This window comes from Pectinophora gossypiella, chromosome 19 (genome assembly GCF_024362695.1).
Source record: "Pectinophora gossypiella chromosome 19, ilPecGoss1.1, whole genome shotgun sequence".
In the NCBI taxonomy this organism is placed as follows: Eukaryota; Metazoa; Arthropoda; class Insecta; order Lepidoptera; family Gelechiidae; genus Pectinophora; species Pectinophora gossypiella.
Window position 1 is genome coordinate 4,772,858 of NC_065422.1, and position 16,514 is coordinate 4,789,371.

General features: G+C 38.4%; 1 protein-coding gene across 1 annotated transcript in view; it reads left to right on the top strand.

Moving 5' to 3' along the window:
• The first annotated feature begins 3,114 nt into the window (after window positions 1-3,114).
• The window catches only part of LOC126375518 (paired box protein Pax-6-like), a 66,403-nt gene continuing 53,003 nt past the window's right edge, over window positions 3,115-16,514 (top strand). The window contains exons 1-3 of the mRNA XM_050022488.1: window positions 3,115-3,202; window positions 6,203-6,368; window positions 8,928-9,108. Coding sequence (XP_049878445.1) covers window positions 3,115-3,202; window positions 6,203-6,368; window positions 8,928-9,108 — 435 coding nt within the window. The remainder of the gene's footprint in view (window positions 3,203-6,202; window positions 6,369-8,927; window positions 9,109-16,514) is intronic.

A 16,514-nucleotide genomic window follows, 5' to 3' on the forward strand; every position in this document is an offset into this window, starting at 1 on the left:
TTAAAAGAGTCGACCTGAATAGTAGTGTTTGTTTGGGTTGTAGATTCCACCTGACTTGTAACGTTTGTTTGAGTGATGGAGTTGGTTACTTTATTAGTAGTCGAGTCGACTCGAGTAGTCGTGTCTGATAGATTTTTAGTTTTTGTTTTAGTAGCATTCTTATTGTTTGTGTGTGATACAAAATCTGTGTGTGTAGCAAGTGAAGTTTGTGTAGGGCACGTTTCATTGCTTGTTTCACTAGTAATTGATTCAGTTATTACTTTCACCGATGTCCTTGAATCTTTATGATTTCTATGATGTTTGTTTCTGTGTCCACGTTTATGTTTTTTGCGGTATTTTATGCTTCTTATGTTAACTCTTTTTATTTTTTTAAGAATTTTCTTATCTGTTGTTGGCGTTGTCGTTGTTGTTCTAGTAGGTTTATTGTTTGTAAAGTATTTGTTGTAATTGACAGTGCTTCTCTTCCTTGATTCGTTTTGCAAGCTTATAATCCTATCTACCACAGCTTTCTTGAACTCGTCGACTGAAATGTAAGCTCTCGGCAAATGTGCCTCAATAGGGTTATTGATGTAAATAAGTGGCGCACTAATGTTGTCTACAATAAGATTGTGGTATTTATTCAATGCGTTAACAGATTTTAAGTTCTTTAAATGCTTTTTGTATGCTTGCTTTACATCCGTCTTTGTCTGGCTCGGTGTTAGTGTTGTTGAATTCATTATTTTTGTTACATTCGAATGTGTTTTGAATACATTCTGGTTGTGATCTGAAACATAGTGAACCGTATCTTATCGTCATAGTGTATATTGCTGGATAGATCTTTGCCTGACCAATTCACTGGAGATTGAGAAACTACTTGATAATATATTATAATATATACATATAAAAAAGATATAATTAAAAAAAGAAGGAAGGCATATATGTTGGGGGTAGGCTACAATAGTTATAAGTTTTACCAAATGAACAGAGGTTCCCAAACTAGGCAGAGCCTGTATCTTGGGAAACCGTGGACATTGGGATACAAGTCAACGCGACAATTCGCCTTTTTGGTTAATCACTTTCTGATCTGATTGTCATTAACAAAACCCGATATCATTCAATTAATTTCGTTTCGGATAAAAATTGAGATCACAAATTTTACCTGGGTTAAAACTAGCACAAGCTAGACAACTATTGCGAGGTTTAGTTCAAAAATACGCTCACGTAATATCTGCAATATTGTTTTTTTTAATTAATGGCTGCTAGGTGTCCGCTTTAGACCGCCTTATTGTGTGTGTGTCTTTTTGTTACCTGCATCCGTATTGTTAGTATGATGTCGATTATGTTTCTTTCCACGTTTTCTTGTCTGACCATCGTGTACTATAAGTATAAGAAACAATAAAATAATCTTTATTCTCGTGTCAGATAACCATAGTAACATTTTAAAAATGTTAGAGTTTGTTTATAAAATCGACAATTACAACATCGCCGGTTGAACGCTTCTATGAAATTTAATATTTCTCGTTTCGATAAATCTTGTCGCATGTTCAACGTCTGTGTTTATAAAGGGGGATTATATGCTATACGCAACCTAACCTACACAGTGTTATTAAAAAACGATGATATAAGAAAATATAGTCCATGTCACAAGGAAGTTGCGCAGCCGCGGCGCTGCTGTCGCATATTCTGCATAGAATTACTATTTATTTATTTACATTTCACGACTTTACAGTGCAGAAGCGCCAATGCGCCGTGAAACTTTAAATATAAACAATAATATAATTAAACATATGAAAATTAGGTGTAAACAATATAATTAAAACATATTTAATTTTCACACATCATTCATCATCTCGCAGAACCTCAGACACTCGCGACACACATACGTCCACTCACTCACAAACAGATCACACTCTGGTGCTGATGCAAGGAGTGCATTAAGCATGTGCACGGCACGGAGGAGAGGCGAGTGTGTACTATGACTTGTCAATTAGTTTCATTAAAATCCTTCGACTTCATTCGTGGCGCGGATTATTCTTTCAAACCTAGCTTATCTTCGGTCTTAGTTTTGTAATGATACAGATATAGTGTTTAAAATATAGAATGATTAATTGATAATTGATATCTCGTGGTTTCCAGGATAAGTGCCCAAGTTAATGGCCATAGACTCGCCTCCTATTATGTGAGACTTAACATAGCTGGGGATGTGTGGGTGTATGTAATCTATACCTCTGCCTACTCCTTCGGGGATACAGGCGTGGTAATAAAACGTAGTATACGTTTTATTTTGTTTAATTTAACAACAGAATAGAAATAGTGTCAAAGTAACAAATATCAGGAAAATGTATTGTTCCGGTAGCTGTTAAGTTAATAATAAAAATTATTTACACCATAAACAAAACAGTTACTTACAGTACAGAAATAAATAAAATAATAATGAATGAATGTGGAGGAAGCAAGAGACGTATGTCAGGATCGAAGCAAATGGAATTTTTCAAATGGAATTCCATAGTCTCTGCTCACCCCGGTGGGAAATAATTAAATAATAAATATACTAAACAAACAAAACAAAAAATAAAATAAATTATATACAATGGAAGAAGAAAGAAATTAAAAAATAAAATTCAAATTAAGAACTATCTTTACTCAGTATGTAACATAGTTACAATTTGAATCGCTATTTTTTACATAACGAACGTCTCATCCACCTGATACTACTGCAGCTTCTCACAACCGGCCTGCATTTTTATATTATTTAAATAAAATATTATAATCATGGTCTGAATCATCTATCAAAGTTTTCGTTACGATGTCACCAACACCCATACATACTTGTTTGGCTACCAATATGTATTTACACGGGGTGTAAGTGACAAAAAGTATAGAATTAAAAAAAAAACTAAAAACAAATCAGGATTTTTGCGACGGAAAATTCTGAATCATCCCCCTTAGTATTCGTTACGATGTCACTTACACCGTCTATAAGAAGAATGTCACATAACAGTGTAGGTGATTAAACAGAAGGCGCATTCGACACACATACACACATGCACACACACATGCATGCTTGTTACATTTAACACTCTGTATGTATGTATGTCGCAGGTAGCCACAATAGAAGAGTACGGTGTATACACCATGCTGCCGGCGCAGCAGCTGGCTCCCATCAGCCCGTGGCCACCGGATGGTAACCTTCTGGACCGCATGGACGACCTCGCGCACAAAGGTAAAGGTAATGGTGATTGCCATTCTTATACCATCTTGGAATATTGCTTTCTGGGGAGGGGGGGGAGGTGTTAATACGGCCACATCGAAGCAATTCATCTAAGAAAGCAATATTGCAATTCGACATTTGTTTGCATTGCGCACTTACTTTTATGTGCGCAAATGTCAAATTACAATATTGCTTTCTTAGATGAATTGCTTCGATGTTGCCATTTTATGGCCACCCCGCTGAACGTACCATGGCAGGCATCGTCTTTTATACAAACGATTAATGGATCTTCATTTATTTTAAATATGGATAAGTAATGGATTGTATATTGCTTAGAGAGCTTGGTAAGTAGAGAGACAATAATACACACGGACCCTGATTGACGTGTGTTTAGTGTTCCTGACATTGTAACGAAAACTCAGGGGGATGATTCAGCTGATTATTCCGAGTTAATATCAAGTGGAATTTTCCGTCCTATTCGATAGGCTACTTGACAACCTAGTCAAATGAGATATATACATACATAGATAAACTCACGCCTATTTCCCACCGGGGTAAGCAGAAATGAATGAATGGGGTAGTCAAATGAGATACTTTTTACAACGTCAAAACGGAGGTTTTCATTGGAGTTTGCATGGAAATACTGTCCTGTGACGTCATCAATAAAAGCACTCAAACGTCGTACTCATTATTACTTAATTCGTAATCAAAATTCGAAAATAAGTCGAAAAGTAAAATGAGATAAATTTTTGGCTTCTATTTCTAGATTCGCATTTTATAATTTACCTTTGACCCAGTCAAATACCCAATTGTTTAAAAATAAATGTTTCTTGCCCACAAAATATCTTACAGACATAACTTAAAGTCTATTTTGATGGTTAATATCATCGATTTTGCCACTATTAGCTCCCTAGCAAATGGTTTATAAAATGAATTTACATGGTCGATTGAATACCGCCTCTTTGCGACTCTATAACAATCAATCATGATTTTCCTCCCTTTAGAGGTCCAATTTTACCATCACTAACTCTTCACACAGTTCTGCTTGAGTTTTATTTAAAATTGATAATAACAGTTATTTAAGTTTCAAAACATTTATTCATAAGTTTCTAACATACTTAATAAAAATAATAAGTAGAAATAATATTGGAAGAAAGAAATATTGTTGTTTTTTTACATAACACATGATTAAAATATTTATAAGTCGTTTAAAAATAATAAAATTATAATACAAATTTTCACACAAATAATTATAATAATAACTGGGGATTGTCTTTGGGTGCACTCCCATAGTGCATACAGGGATAATCGCCGGTTGGTGTCACACCACATTTAGATTAAATTATCTTAAGGAGCCTCTACGTGTTGGCTTCGGCCCTACGCACGCCTTTTAAAAGCCAAGGACTCCATAGGCCCGAAATAAGGAAACGACATACAAATATATATATTTTTTTCATTTTCATTTATTTTTATTATTGATTAACTTATACTTAAGTACAATTTACTTAATCATGTAGGCCCCACCTAGAGTGGGATATGGGCAGGAGGATGTTGATTGATTTACTTATAATTAAAGAAACCCACCTATTTCTTAAGAAATAACAATAATAATAATATCCATCCAGCCGTATTTGGCCATGGCGACAAGTTTCCAATCTAGGAGCGCCTAAGGCTGCGTTTCCATTGACGCGAAGCTGTGCGAAGAGGAGCGGAGATGTGCAGGAATCGACCAATCACCGTGAGGGAGAGAGTGACAGAGTGTCTTCGTTTTTCGCTCTCTCGAACGCTGTGATTGGTCAACTCCGCACATCTCCGCTCTTCTCCGCCCATCTCCGCGTCAGTGGAAACCCAGCCTAAGATGCGCTTTTGGAGGCTGAAAAGGCCACATCGAAGCAATTCATCTAAAAAAGCAATATTGCAATTTGACATTTGGGCATATAAAAGTAAGCGCGCAATGCAAACAAAGGTCAAATAGCAATATTGCTTTCTTAGATGAATTGCTTCGATGTAGTCCTTATATGGTCGACGTACTTATATGGTTATATGGTAATGTACGTTTATGTTATGTGTGTTTTCAAGAAATACTTAAGTACTTAATCACTTCTAAAAATAATCTTTTCCCAAAGAAATATTGTAGGTAACACGACAAACCAGTGTGGTGGAGTGTGCTCCAAACGCCCTCCGGTAGATTGAGGGGAGCCCTGTGCCCAGCAGTGGGACGTATATCGTCCCCTTATAGTGAATACCTCGCAACCACCATTGTAAAATCACATACGAATGTGATGTTTGTGAATAAAAAACAACCTCGCAATTCGCTATCAAGTTTCAATGCAGGTAGAAAATGGTAGTCTAATTTTTTACTTAAGTAGAATGAAATTAATTGAATGAAATTGAGATTTTGTTGAAGAAGCATTCTGGTGAAGAAGGGTGCTAACAAAGTTTTCGCTATAAGACGACGATATAGGCTGTAAGGCGATATGAGGTGTTGTAGTGTTAAGCGTGTTTATGACAGAGTCGACCTCCGTGGTCCAGTGGTTTCTGATGGGGACATATCACAAAAAGTACTATGTGGTCCCTAGTTTGGTTAGGACATCACCAGATTGTCCGAAAGTAAGATGATCCGTGGTTCGGAAGGCACGTTAAGCCGTTGGTCCCGGTTACTACCTACTGATGTAAGTAAGTAGTCGTTGCCCATATCAGGGACCTTTGGCGGCTCAATAGTAACCCTGACTGATGAGGTTGGCACTCCACCTCACAACCCACACGACATAAGAAGACAGAGTCGACAGGCTACTAAGCCTATACGGCTCGTATCAAGTATTTTCTTAAAACATAATATATTTCCATCTATATCCATAGAGCCTTAATAGTGTGTAACATTACAAATTTGTCGTTAAGAAATATCGCACCGTTAATAATGCCTTTACCATGATTATTGTCCACGCACTACCCCTTAAGCTGCAAAATGAGCAGACGTGATTAATTGGAGTAAGAAGAGTTGTGGTGCGGCAGGTCACAGCGGTGTTAACCAGCTCGGCGGCGTGTTTGTAGGAGGGAGACCCCTGCCGGACTCCACGCGGCAGAAGATCGTGGAGCTGGCGCACTCGGGGGCGCGGCCCTGCGACATCAGCAGGATCCTGCAGGTCTCCAACGGATGCGTCTCCAAGATACTCGGCAGGTCAGTTGATAAAACTCACTATTGAAAAGAATTATCAGTTTTATGGTGGCGAGGCTCCATTAGGGTGCTTTGAAGCCAGATATATGGGCATCCACCATCTATTCTGGGAGGGGTATATGTCAATGGGACATACCTATCTTTAACCACCGAACCAAGATACTCGGCAGTCAGCTGATAAAACTCACTGTTGAATTAAGGAATTATCAGTTTTATGGTGACGAAGCTCCATCAGGGTGTTTCTCAGCCAGCCATTTGGGTATCCACCATCTATTCTATATGTCAATGGGAGACCCCTGTCTTCAACGGATGCGTCTCTAAGATACTCGGCAGGTTAGTTGGTAAAACTCACTGTTGAAATAAGAACTTATCAGTTTTATGGTGGCGAAGCTCCATTAGGGTGCAGATATTTGGGCATCCACCATCTGAGAGGGGTATATGTCAGTGGGAGACCTCTGCCGGACATCAGCAGGATCCTATAGGTCTCCAACGGATGCCATTTGTGGCAAATCTACAAGTCACGTAAAATAAACACATGAAAATGTTGGTGACTTTACATTTCGAGCCGTCATTTTTAACAGCACCGCAGAACACTTTCTCTGTCAACCGCACGATAGACAGCCAACTAAACTAATTAGACAAGGAACACACCAAACAACTGTCAAACCGCAATCAATTGTCAATCGCAGCAACCTTATACTGAACTATTCCAAAAATGCCGTCGAAACTAATACTGCGAGTAACTGGTCGAAACCACAGGACCATAGCAGTCAACCACACCTCATAACATCCAACCACAGGGTAGTATCACCTGACCAATTTAAATAGACCCTTACATAACCCCAACTCAGCTGCATCGAGAGACCTCCGTCATTTTGCAAGGTAATGATGAAGGTTGATCGGGCAAAGTAATACGAGACGATTCTATTTTTATTTTGTAGAAGCATTAAATGTCAATTGATATTTACTTGCGGTTGAAAGTTGAAAAAACTGTTTATTATGAAACTGCAACCTGGTATCATACTATGGTAAGTAATTAATGATGGTATAAAGTCCAAAAAATATAAAATAACAGGAAGTCAAATGTCAAATACGGTGCTCTGCAGCAGAGTACCAATAGAGTACTTACGTATTTAAAGAAAGAAACTACCACCAAATAGAAAGACATTAAATGTATTGCTAAATTCTCACCCATAACCCTTACCGAGGTGAGTAGAGAAGGAGTAAACTGCATAAATAACACGGTAGGTAGACAAACCGTCAGCTGGGCAACAGGGCGAGTAAAAAGCAAAAACAGGCATCGAACCTGATACCTCCTGTCATCCGATACCTGACCATGGGATACGCCATACTGTGACAGTTTGCCAACTCAAGGTGATATTGGCTTTACAATTATATAATATAATGCCTCCTATACTATGCCTTCTATATTATGTATACTGCCTTATGTTAAAAATCAGAACTTATTGGTAAGTAAGCTTTGGGTCCGGGTTCGATTCCCGATGGGGACATTATTGTAATCACTTTGTAATAATGTCGTTGTTTGGCTAGGAAATTGCCGGTTGAATCACCATTCTTCGAAAACGTATTATAACTCCGCGCTTCGGAAGGCACGTTGATTCCGGACTTCTTGCCCAAACACTTACAGCAACCCGCAGTGGAACAGTGTGGTGGAGTATGCTCCATAGTCCCTTTCGTTGATTACATATCAGATACATCCATAGCCAGATGAACTAAGTACCCACAAGTCACCGAGCTTTCTGTTAGACCAACGTGGTAGGTGAGCCGTATCGCCATCTATAATGGTCGATGTCCTCGCTTATCTACCCAAGACACCGGGACACAGACGAAGAAAATTGCTCACTTCACACTAACATTATTAATTATCCAGGAAGACATAAAAGGCCAGGAAATAATGCTTATAGTAATAATAACAAGATAGTACCCTATCTCGCGAGACAATTACTTGGATTGGTCGTTATGTGGCAACACATAACATAAGATAAGCTTACGACTATATTCCAATAGTCATCCACTGCAAGACGAACTAAGTACCCACACGTCACCGAGCTTTCTGTGAGACCAACGTGTTAGGTGGTGAGCCGTATCGCCATCTATAATGGTCGAGCCAACTGTGTTAGTGAAAATTGCACTTAAGATAAATTGATAACTCATTAGTGCAAGGCCAATGCCGGGATTTGAACCGGCGCTCCCCGATTGAGAAGCAAGACAATGTCAGTATGTGTGTATGTAGAACTAAAGTTATTGTTTCGATATATTCGTATTCGTGCTAACACCAAAGTTCATGAATTTGAACATCGACGGCGCTTAGAGCTTGACGCCAAGCGTGATGAATTGAAAGCCCAACCGCCTACGGCGATCAATTATGCATATTTAAATGGTGTACTCACATGCCCACTATGTGCGAGGATCTTTTCCAATAAGATTGGCTATATAAGCCACATGCGAGCACATGAACGTCGGAGTTGAAGCAGTCGCCGTAGCCGAAATCGGCTGGATCGCATCATCATCATTCGTGCTAATATGACCTTCCCCGCCCAGGTACTACGAGACTGGGTCGATCAGGCCCCGCGCCATCGGGGGCTCCAAGCCCCGCGTGGCCACTGCCGAGGTGGTCAGCAAGATAGCCCAATACAAGAGGGAGTGCCCCTCGATATTTGCCTGGGAGATCCGGGATCGCCTGCTCAGCGAGGGCGTCTGTACCTCCGACAATATTCCTAGCGTGAGTAATTTATTTTATTATTAATGTCACAATAGCCTCCTTGGTCTAGTTAGAGCTAGGCTCACGGTCTGGGTTCGATTCCCGATGAGGACATTGTCGAGATCACTTTGTAAGACTGTCCTTTGTTTGGTAAGGACTTTGCAGGTCGTCCGAAAAAGCAAGATAATCCCGGCTATTAGCCGTAGCCGTAAAAACATCTCCACCAACCCGCAGTGGAGCAGCGTGGTGGAGTATACTCCATACCCCCTTCGGTTGATTGATAGGATGCCTGTGCCCAGCAGTGGGATGTAAATAGGTAATTATTTAAAAATATAATCCAATGGCAGAGCCAGATATAAATGTACTTAATTTTTGCTTGACATTTGGGTTTGATACGTATAGAATTATATTGCTACAAAAATAGCTTCTCTTTATTTTGACCACGATAATAATTGGCGGAAGATGTGTTGTGCCTGGGTGTTTTAACAAGGGTCAACATTTATACCCAAAAACAAAAATAAAAGATGCATATGTCTATTATTCATGAAATTAGAAGGTTATACGAAGGCAACACTGAATAGCGCCATCAATTTTTTTTTTCGGGAAACGGCCTGGAGAGTCCCGCATTCATAAAAGTTAAGATGTCAATAACACTTACGACACGTAAAGCGTCAAAAAAACGCACCACCCGTTTAACAGTCTCTTAAACATTTTTAAGTCATAAAATGCCGCCAGGTTCCATCGAAGCGCCTTTGAAAAGTATGAAAATACGAAAGGGCAAGACGTAAGACACAATGGGATCGTATCTACAGCGTTATATACAGTGCTATAGCACCTTATCTTCCCTAGCACTATACAGGACTCCCCATTTTCCCCCCACCCCCAGTTCGTGGCAAAACAATATGACGTTAAAACTTTTTTCTTCATTTTTTCCCTTTTTGAATACGCTCCCTTTGGGGGCAACGTCGTCGATACGTCTCCGGTATAAAGGTTGATGCTTTTATAATAACGAGGGGCTTCGGAAATGTTTCGCCATGTTTCACTGGTTATTTTTTTTTTAAAGAGAACTCTTTCGCCGGCTGTAGATATAAAATATGTTAAGTATGTAAATCTTATACTTAATAGTATATTTTACTTTAGAAATTAAGACAGATCTAAAGATAAATTAAACGTTTTTATTTTAAAAAAATGCGACATATCACAGTTTTCTATGACGTTACAGGTTGATTTTTCATACAAATTCCATAGTCATTTCGTGTTTTGACGTTTAGTAAAAAGTAACTGATTTGACTAGTCGAAAACTACCCCAAAAGAAGTAGTAGGCAACTTAAAAACATTTTGTAAGTACAAAAACAAAGAAATATATAAATTGACAGCGGAGAAGCACTTCAACTCCTCAAAAACGAGGCACTAAAACTTAGCTTAACTCTTTCAAGCAAATGTCCACAAAAGAAAGTGTTAATGAACGCGCAGTTAAAGTTAACGTAGCGTGAGAGATGTGAATAACAACGAGAACGCACCAAACTGACTGTTTACGACCGCTATTCTAGCGAATACTTAACATAAATTAATTAAGAATTTCGCACCATCACGCTGTCACTGACGTTTCACAAAAAAAAGATCTCTTATAACTCTTAAGCATCGCGCTAAGATCGGAAAAAACAAAACGCCGAAACAGTGAGAAAATGAATCCACAATACCGCGCCTTAACGAGAGAGAAAGAGTTAGACGTCTATCTCATTTTTCGTTTATGAAGGGGGAGCTCGGCGATTTTGACACGGCATGAATAAAGAAAATATGAAGGCCTTTGTTGCCGTAAAAATTCCTGTACAGGGGATAAAGTCTTTAAGTTATCAGGGAGGGTTCTTTTAAGGGTGGTAGGCACTAAGGCTGGTACAGACAACGATGGAAGTGTTTTCAGAAGAAAACCCTTTAGAATATCTCGTTGGTAGGTAACTTATGTTTGTAAGTGTAAAGTGTACTTACGCTCAGTAAACAGTATTGCCAACTGGCTGCTTATTAAGTATATTGAAATGTCAATTTCTGACAATCATTTTTATATTATTTCCAACAAGAGAGTTAAGAAGGTTGATGATGTGCTGCGGTGTCCAATTCATGCAGTACATCTTTAGGCAAAACACAGTCTTTGGAGCATTTACCACTTTTCCTGAGACTAATGCCGAGGATGAGTTGGGCTTGTTTTTATCTAAATTCATTTGCGAAAACAATGTCTACATCTGCATTTAGAATGTGCCAATGAAAGACAAGTTAGAGCATGAAATGAAAAGTAAGTAATAGCTAAAAAGTTCAGCTACCAATGTTATTAAATTGTATCTATATCTAGCTATAAAGTAGCTAAGTTGGCATCACTGTCCGTAAAGAAAGCACCTTGAACCTACTTGATGCGCTAACGATTCAATCTAAATCTAAAAATTCATATTTATCATACATTGTCATTAATATTCATTTGAGTTGTACATCATTCATAAACTGTCAGTACTACTCAGAGGCGCAGGACAGGAGTCCTAATACTGCTTTGTATCTGAGTATTGCGGGACAGAAGGCAAGAGAGAAACCATTGCTATATTTTTCCCTACTACGACAAGAGCCTGGCTCTTAAATTTGTGATGATCATTCATTATTTAAACTATCTTGTGTATCCATGGGATAGAAATAAATTATAAAACCAATAAGTCGTAAATATAAATTACTGCATAAAATACTAAACCAATCTTAATATTCATCATCATCACCAGCCCATTAACGTCTCCACTGCTGGGGCACGGGCCTTCCCTATGGATGGATAGGGATATCGGGCCTTAAACCACCACGCGGGCCCAGTGCGGATTGGTGGTTATTAACAACTGCTAATGCAGCCGGGACCAACGGCTTAACGTCCCTTCCGAAGCACGGAGGAATTCGAGATGAAAACTTTTTTTTTGTGGTCACCCATCCTATGACCGGCCTTTGTGAAAGTTGCTTAACTTCAACAATCGCAGACCGAGCGCGTTTACCGTTGCGCCACCGAGCTCCTCGAATCTTAATATTACCACAACGTAATTTAAGCTCACGACTATATCCTAATTGGGTTATTCAGAGGTACATCCATAGCAAGATGAACTAAGTACCCACACCTCAACGAGATATCTGTTGGACCAAAGTGTGTGTGTGTGTGTGTATGTGACGTGTTTCTAGTTTTTTATGAGTTTACATCCTCATAATTGGGTAGTTTCCTAGGTGAAAGATATATTATTAAATTCTGATGGTATGGACGCATCTAAAGGTGACAAAAAACGTATTATTTTTTCTTTTTAACTTATTTATGAATTTTAATAACGAAGAATGTAATAATAAGTGCGACATTTGCTCACGTTTCTCCATGACGTCACAGGTTGCTTTTACTTACAAATTCCATAGTAATTTCGTGTTTTGACGTTTAGTAAAAAGTAACTGATTTGACATTCGAAAACAAAACTATGATTGGCTGATTGATCATTGGCTGATATAGTCAAATCGCTTGTTATTCTATTTTCGAACGTATGTTTATGTAGCTAAAGCAAGGATAAAGCCTGGGAATTATTGTAGGTAGACTTACCTGTGTATTTTCAGTTTAGATCCACAACATTCCTCCTTTTGAAGTAGACGGGGCATTTTCACGGTATATGAAACCGAAACGCTTTCACCGCTCATCTGTACATTACTTAACCATAGATAGAAGGTTTCGTATTTATCCGATATGAGTGGTTGTTTGTGCAGACACTGAAGGCTCGAAGGCTGAATATATTAACGTCAAGCGTTCGATTTACCTACACCCCCCTGTCTGGTCCTATTAATGCGATGAAAGACGTTTATTTAATACGTAGGTACATTTTACAAGATATACAGGGTGGCCCAGAAGTTCAGGATCAAAATGAAAAATTAGATAGAGGGGCTCATTAGCTACCAGAAACACCCCCATGTATGTTCAGCGATTATTTACGGTTTAGGAGATATGACCCATTTTGTACCTTTTTCTAGATTTTCTACCTTACTTCAGAAATAATCATTTTGTCGCTATCCCTTTCTTAATAATTATTTTATTTTACTTCACAACTATGCCTAAGGCTATGTACCGCTCAATCAAAGATAAATCAAAGTCAAATTAAGTATAAAAAAAAAGTTATCGGAAGTCAAAGTGAGAATTCGACCAAAATTGTTACAGTTGTTAATACTTCGCCGAAGAATAATAAACACATGAGATTGTCATGGACCCTAAAAGTATTTCTAAAAACTGCTCCATTTAATAGGCTTTTAGAAACATCCAAAAAAAGTACCCTTAATACGGGCAAAAAACTAAGTAATTAGCCCTCAAAGGTTGCAAGACAGACAGATTTGAAGGAAAATTTGACATTCTCATACAATGTAGCTGCTACTTTCTAACGTTGTTAAAGGTGCTCAAAGACACATTTTATTTTAGTATCTAATAGTATGAATCACCAACAGTGTTTGGGGATAACTTTTTCCTTGAAATCTATGTACCTTCATTAAAATACGAATACCAAAAGTGACTGCAAGTTTTGTCTTCGGATTTTTGCTATGTCTACCCTGTTAGCGATTATAAGCGTGATTTTTATTTACTTTTAATTGAAAATGTGTCTTTGAGCACCTTTAACAACGTTAGAAAGAAGCAGCTACATTGTATGAGAATGTCAAATTTTCCTTCAAATCTGTCTGTCTTGCAATCTTTGAAGGCTAATTACTTAGTTTTATGCCCTTATTAAGGGTACTTTTTTTGGATGTTTCTAAAAGCCTATTAAATGGAGCAGTTTTTAGAAATACTTTCATGGTCCATGTCAATCTCAATGTGTTTATTATTCTTCGGCGAAGTATTAACAACTGTAACAATTTTGGTCAAATTCTCACTTTGACTTCCGATAACTTTTTTTTATACTTGATTTGACTTTGATTTATCTTTGATTGAGCGGTACGCAGCCTTAGGCATAGTTGTGAAGTAAAATAAAATAATTATTATGAAAGGGATAGCGACAAAATGATTATTTCTGAAGTAAGGTAGAAAATCTAGAAAAAGGTACAAAATGGGGCATATCTCCTAAACCGTAAATAATTGCTGAACATACATGGGGGTATTTCTGGTAGCTAATGAGCCCCTCTATCTAATTTTTCATTTTGATCCTGAACTTCTGGGCCACCCTGTATAAATATCTATTCACTGACGTAATGTCAGGAGACATGAGCTCATTTGGAATTTACCACGAGGCATGGGAGGAGCTCGCCGATGATCGAGACCTGTGGAAGAAGCGTGTGCTCGATGGACGCGACACTCATGACCACACCTGGTTTGACATACTGGCGAGCAGGAGAATGAAACGCCATCAAACCGACAACAATCCACCAGTTGGAGACTTCTCCTGCAGAGTGTGCGGTAGAGTTTGCCGCTCTAGGATTGGCTTGCTCAGCCATGAAAGAAAGTGCATTTCTTCGAGGCAATGACGTCATAGATCGTCTGAAACAAACATATAAGGCCAATGATGACGTCATGTGGTATGTGGTTCAACCGATAACTCATACGGGGAGCCGTTCGAAACCCAGTAACGGACTTGCACCAATGACTTATTTATTTATCGTAAGTGCAGTTTTCACTAACACAGACACACACTAACACATTACAGATGTTGCGCGCTGTTGTGCAATGTTATTGTACAGTCACGAGCAATATGATGTACCCACTTTAGAACCCTGTCGCATTATCACATTTGACATTTAATGAGACTTACGGTTTAACTTGTCAAAAAGGTTAATGTGATATGGTTTCAAAGTGTATATTAGTACTCGTGACCGTACATGTGGAGTTTTGCGTGCTGGTTGATACTACGTATAAAACTAGATATAGTCACTTTGGTACACTGGCTTGCTTCTCAAACGGGGAGCTAAGGTTCGAACCCCGGTACCGGACTTGAATCAATGAATTACCTCGACCATTATAGACGACATAGGGCGATACGGCTCACCACCATCACATTTGTCTAACAGAAAGCTTGATGCGATGTAAGTACTTAGTTCATCTTGCGATGGATGTACCTCTAACTACCCCGATTGGTGGATTTAGGAGCAAGTCTTACGAGGCTCTTAATTAATATTTATATTATTATTAAGGTAGCTTTCCGGTCGCGAATTTCTCTCCGTGAATCTCTGAGAAGTCTGAGAGGTTTCAGAGATATCTGAGTTCCTGGTTTTATTACGTATAACTGATATTACTCAGGGATAATGCTGCTTTTTAAAAATGGTTCCGAAAACCCTCTACAAAAGTCTTCTTTTCACGTGTGGGTGGGGAGACCAATGATCGACCTCATCAAACAGGTTAGGTAGATAATTATATTATAATAGGAGACGAAAGAAAAGCAAGAATCGTCTTCCTACCTTGTAAGAGACGCACACATACATACATATTCTTATGGGGGAAGGCAGAGCTAAAGTTGTCGAGAAATAATCTCAAAAACTTTGTCCGCACATGGCTGCATCGTTTATAAATGAGATATTTTTATTTTATTGAAAAAATCACATACAAACCGAATATTAGGGAATTTATTGCAGGAGTTTTAAATTAATAATAATTCTTTATACCGATTCGAAATGTACAAATCTAATAAAAGTTTATTATATTGGAATATAATAAGACCTGAAAGGAACCCTTTTCTATCTGATAACATGCTTGAAACTGTCCCAAAACAGTGTTTAAAATCGCAGCTTAACAACAAACAATAGCGTAAAAACTATCGTTAAGCCTTTACAAAGACCCTTAACTAAAAATTGTAACGACGCAACCCTATTAGGTATTCATACCCGAACTACTCCTTGCCATTTAAATTTATGTTGTAAAACTAAAGTGGTAAAGTATGAGTTGAGTTGCGAAGAAAAAATTGTGGTATGAGGGTCAGTGATAGTCACAGGGATAGTGAAGTATTATTTTGTCGTGGGGTGATATGACCCTGTGGAACATTCTTTCCCGTAGCAAATCACTTCCGGGCCACTAAATCCAGGCCAAATTAATGCATTTAGCACGCTCCCCGATGCTGGGGATGACAACTTTATTTCATTGTGTCGTTATATTTTCTTGTCACTTTAGCGACAGTCGTTGCGTTTTTTTTGCCAGAATTCGCCACGGTTAGTTAGCGCGGACGTCAGTGTTAATCTTTCATGTTACAAGCATGTTAGTATAGCAGATGTGAATTTGAAAGGTGATTTAATTAAACAATCAATTTTCTTTTAGTAAATAGAAACATCATCTCCGTTTTTCACAGAAGCTTAACCTGAAGATTTGACAGGTCCGGTTTTTTACAGAAGCGAAAGCGGCAGGGAAACCCAACCCAATACAGGTTAGGTTACATACATCCGAAAATGCATTTCTCTGGAAAATGTGTTTCCTCACG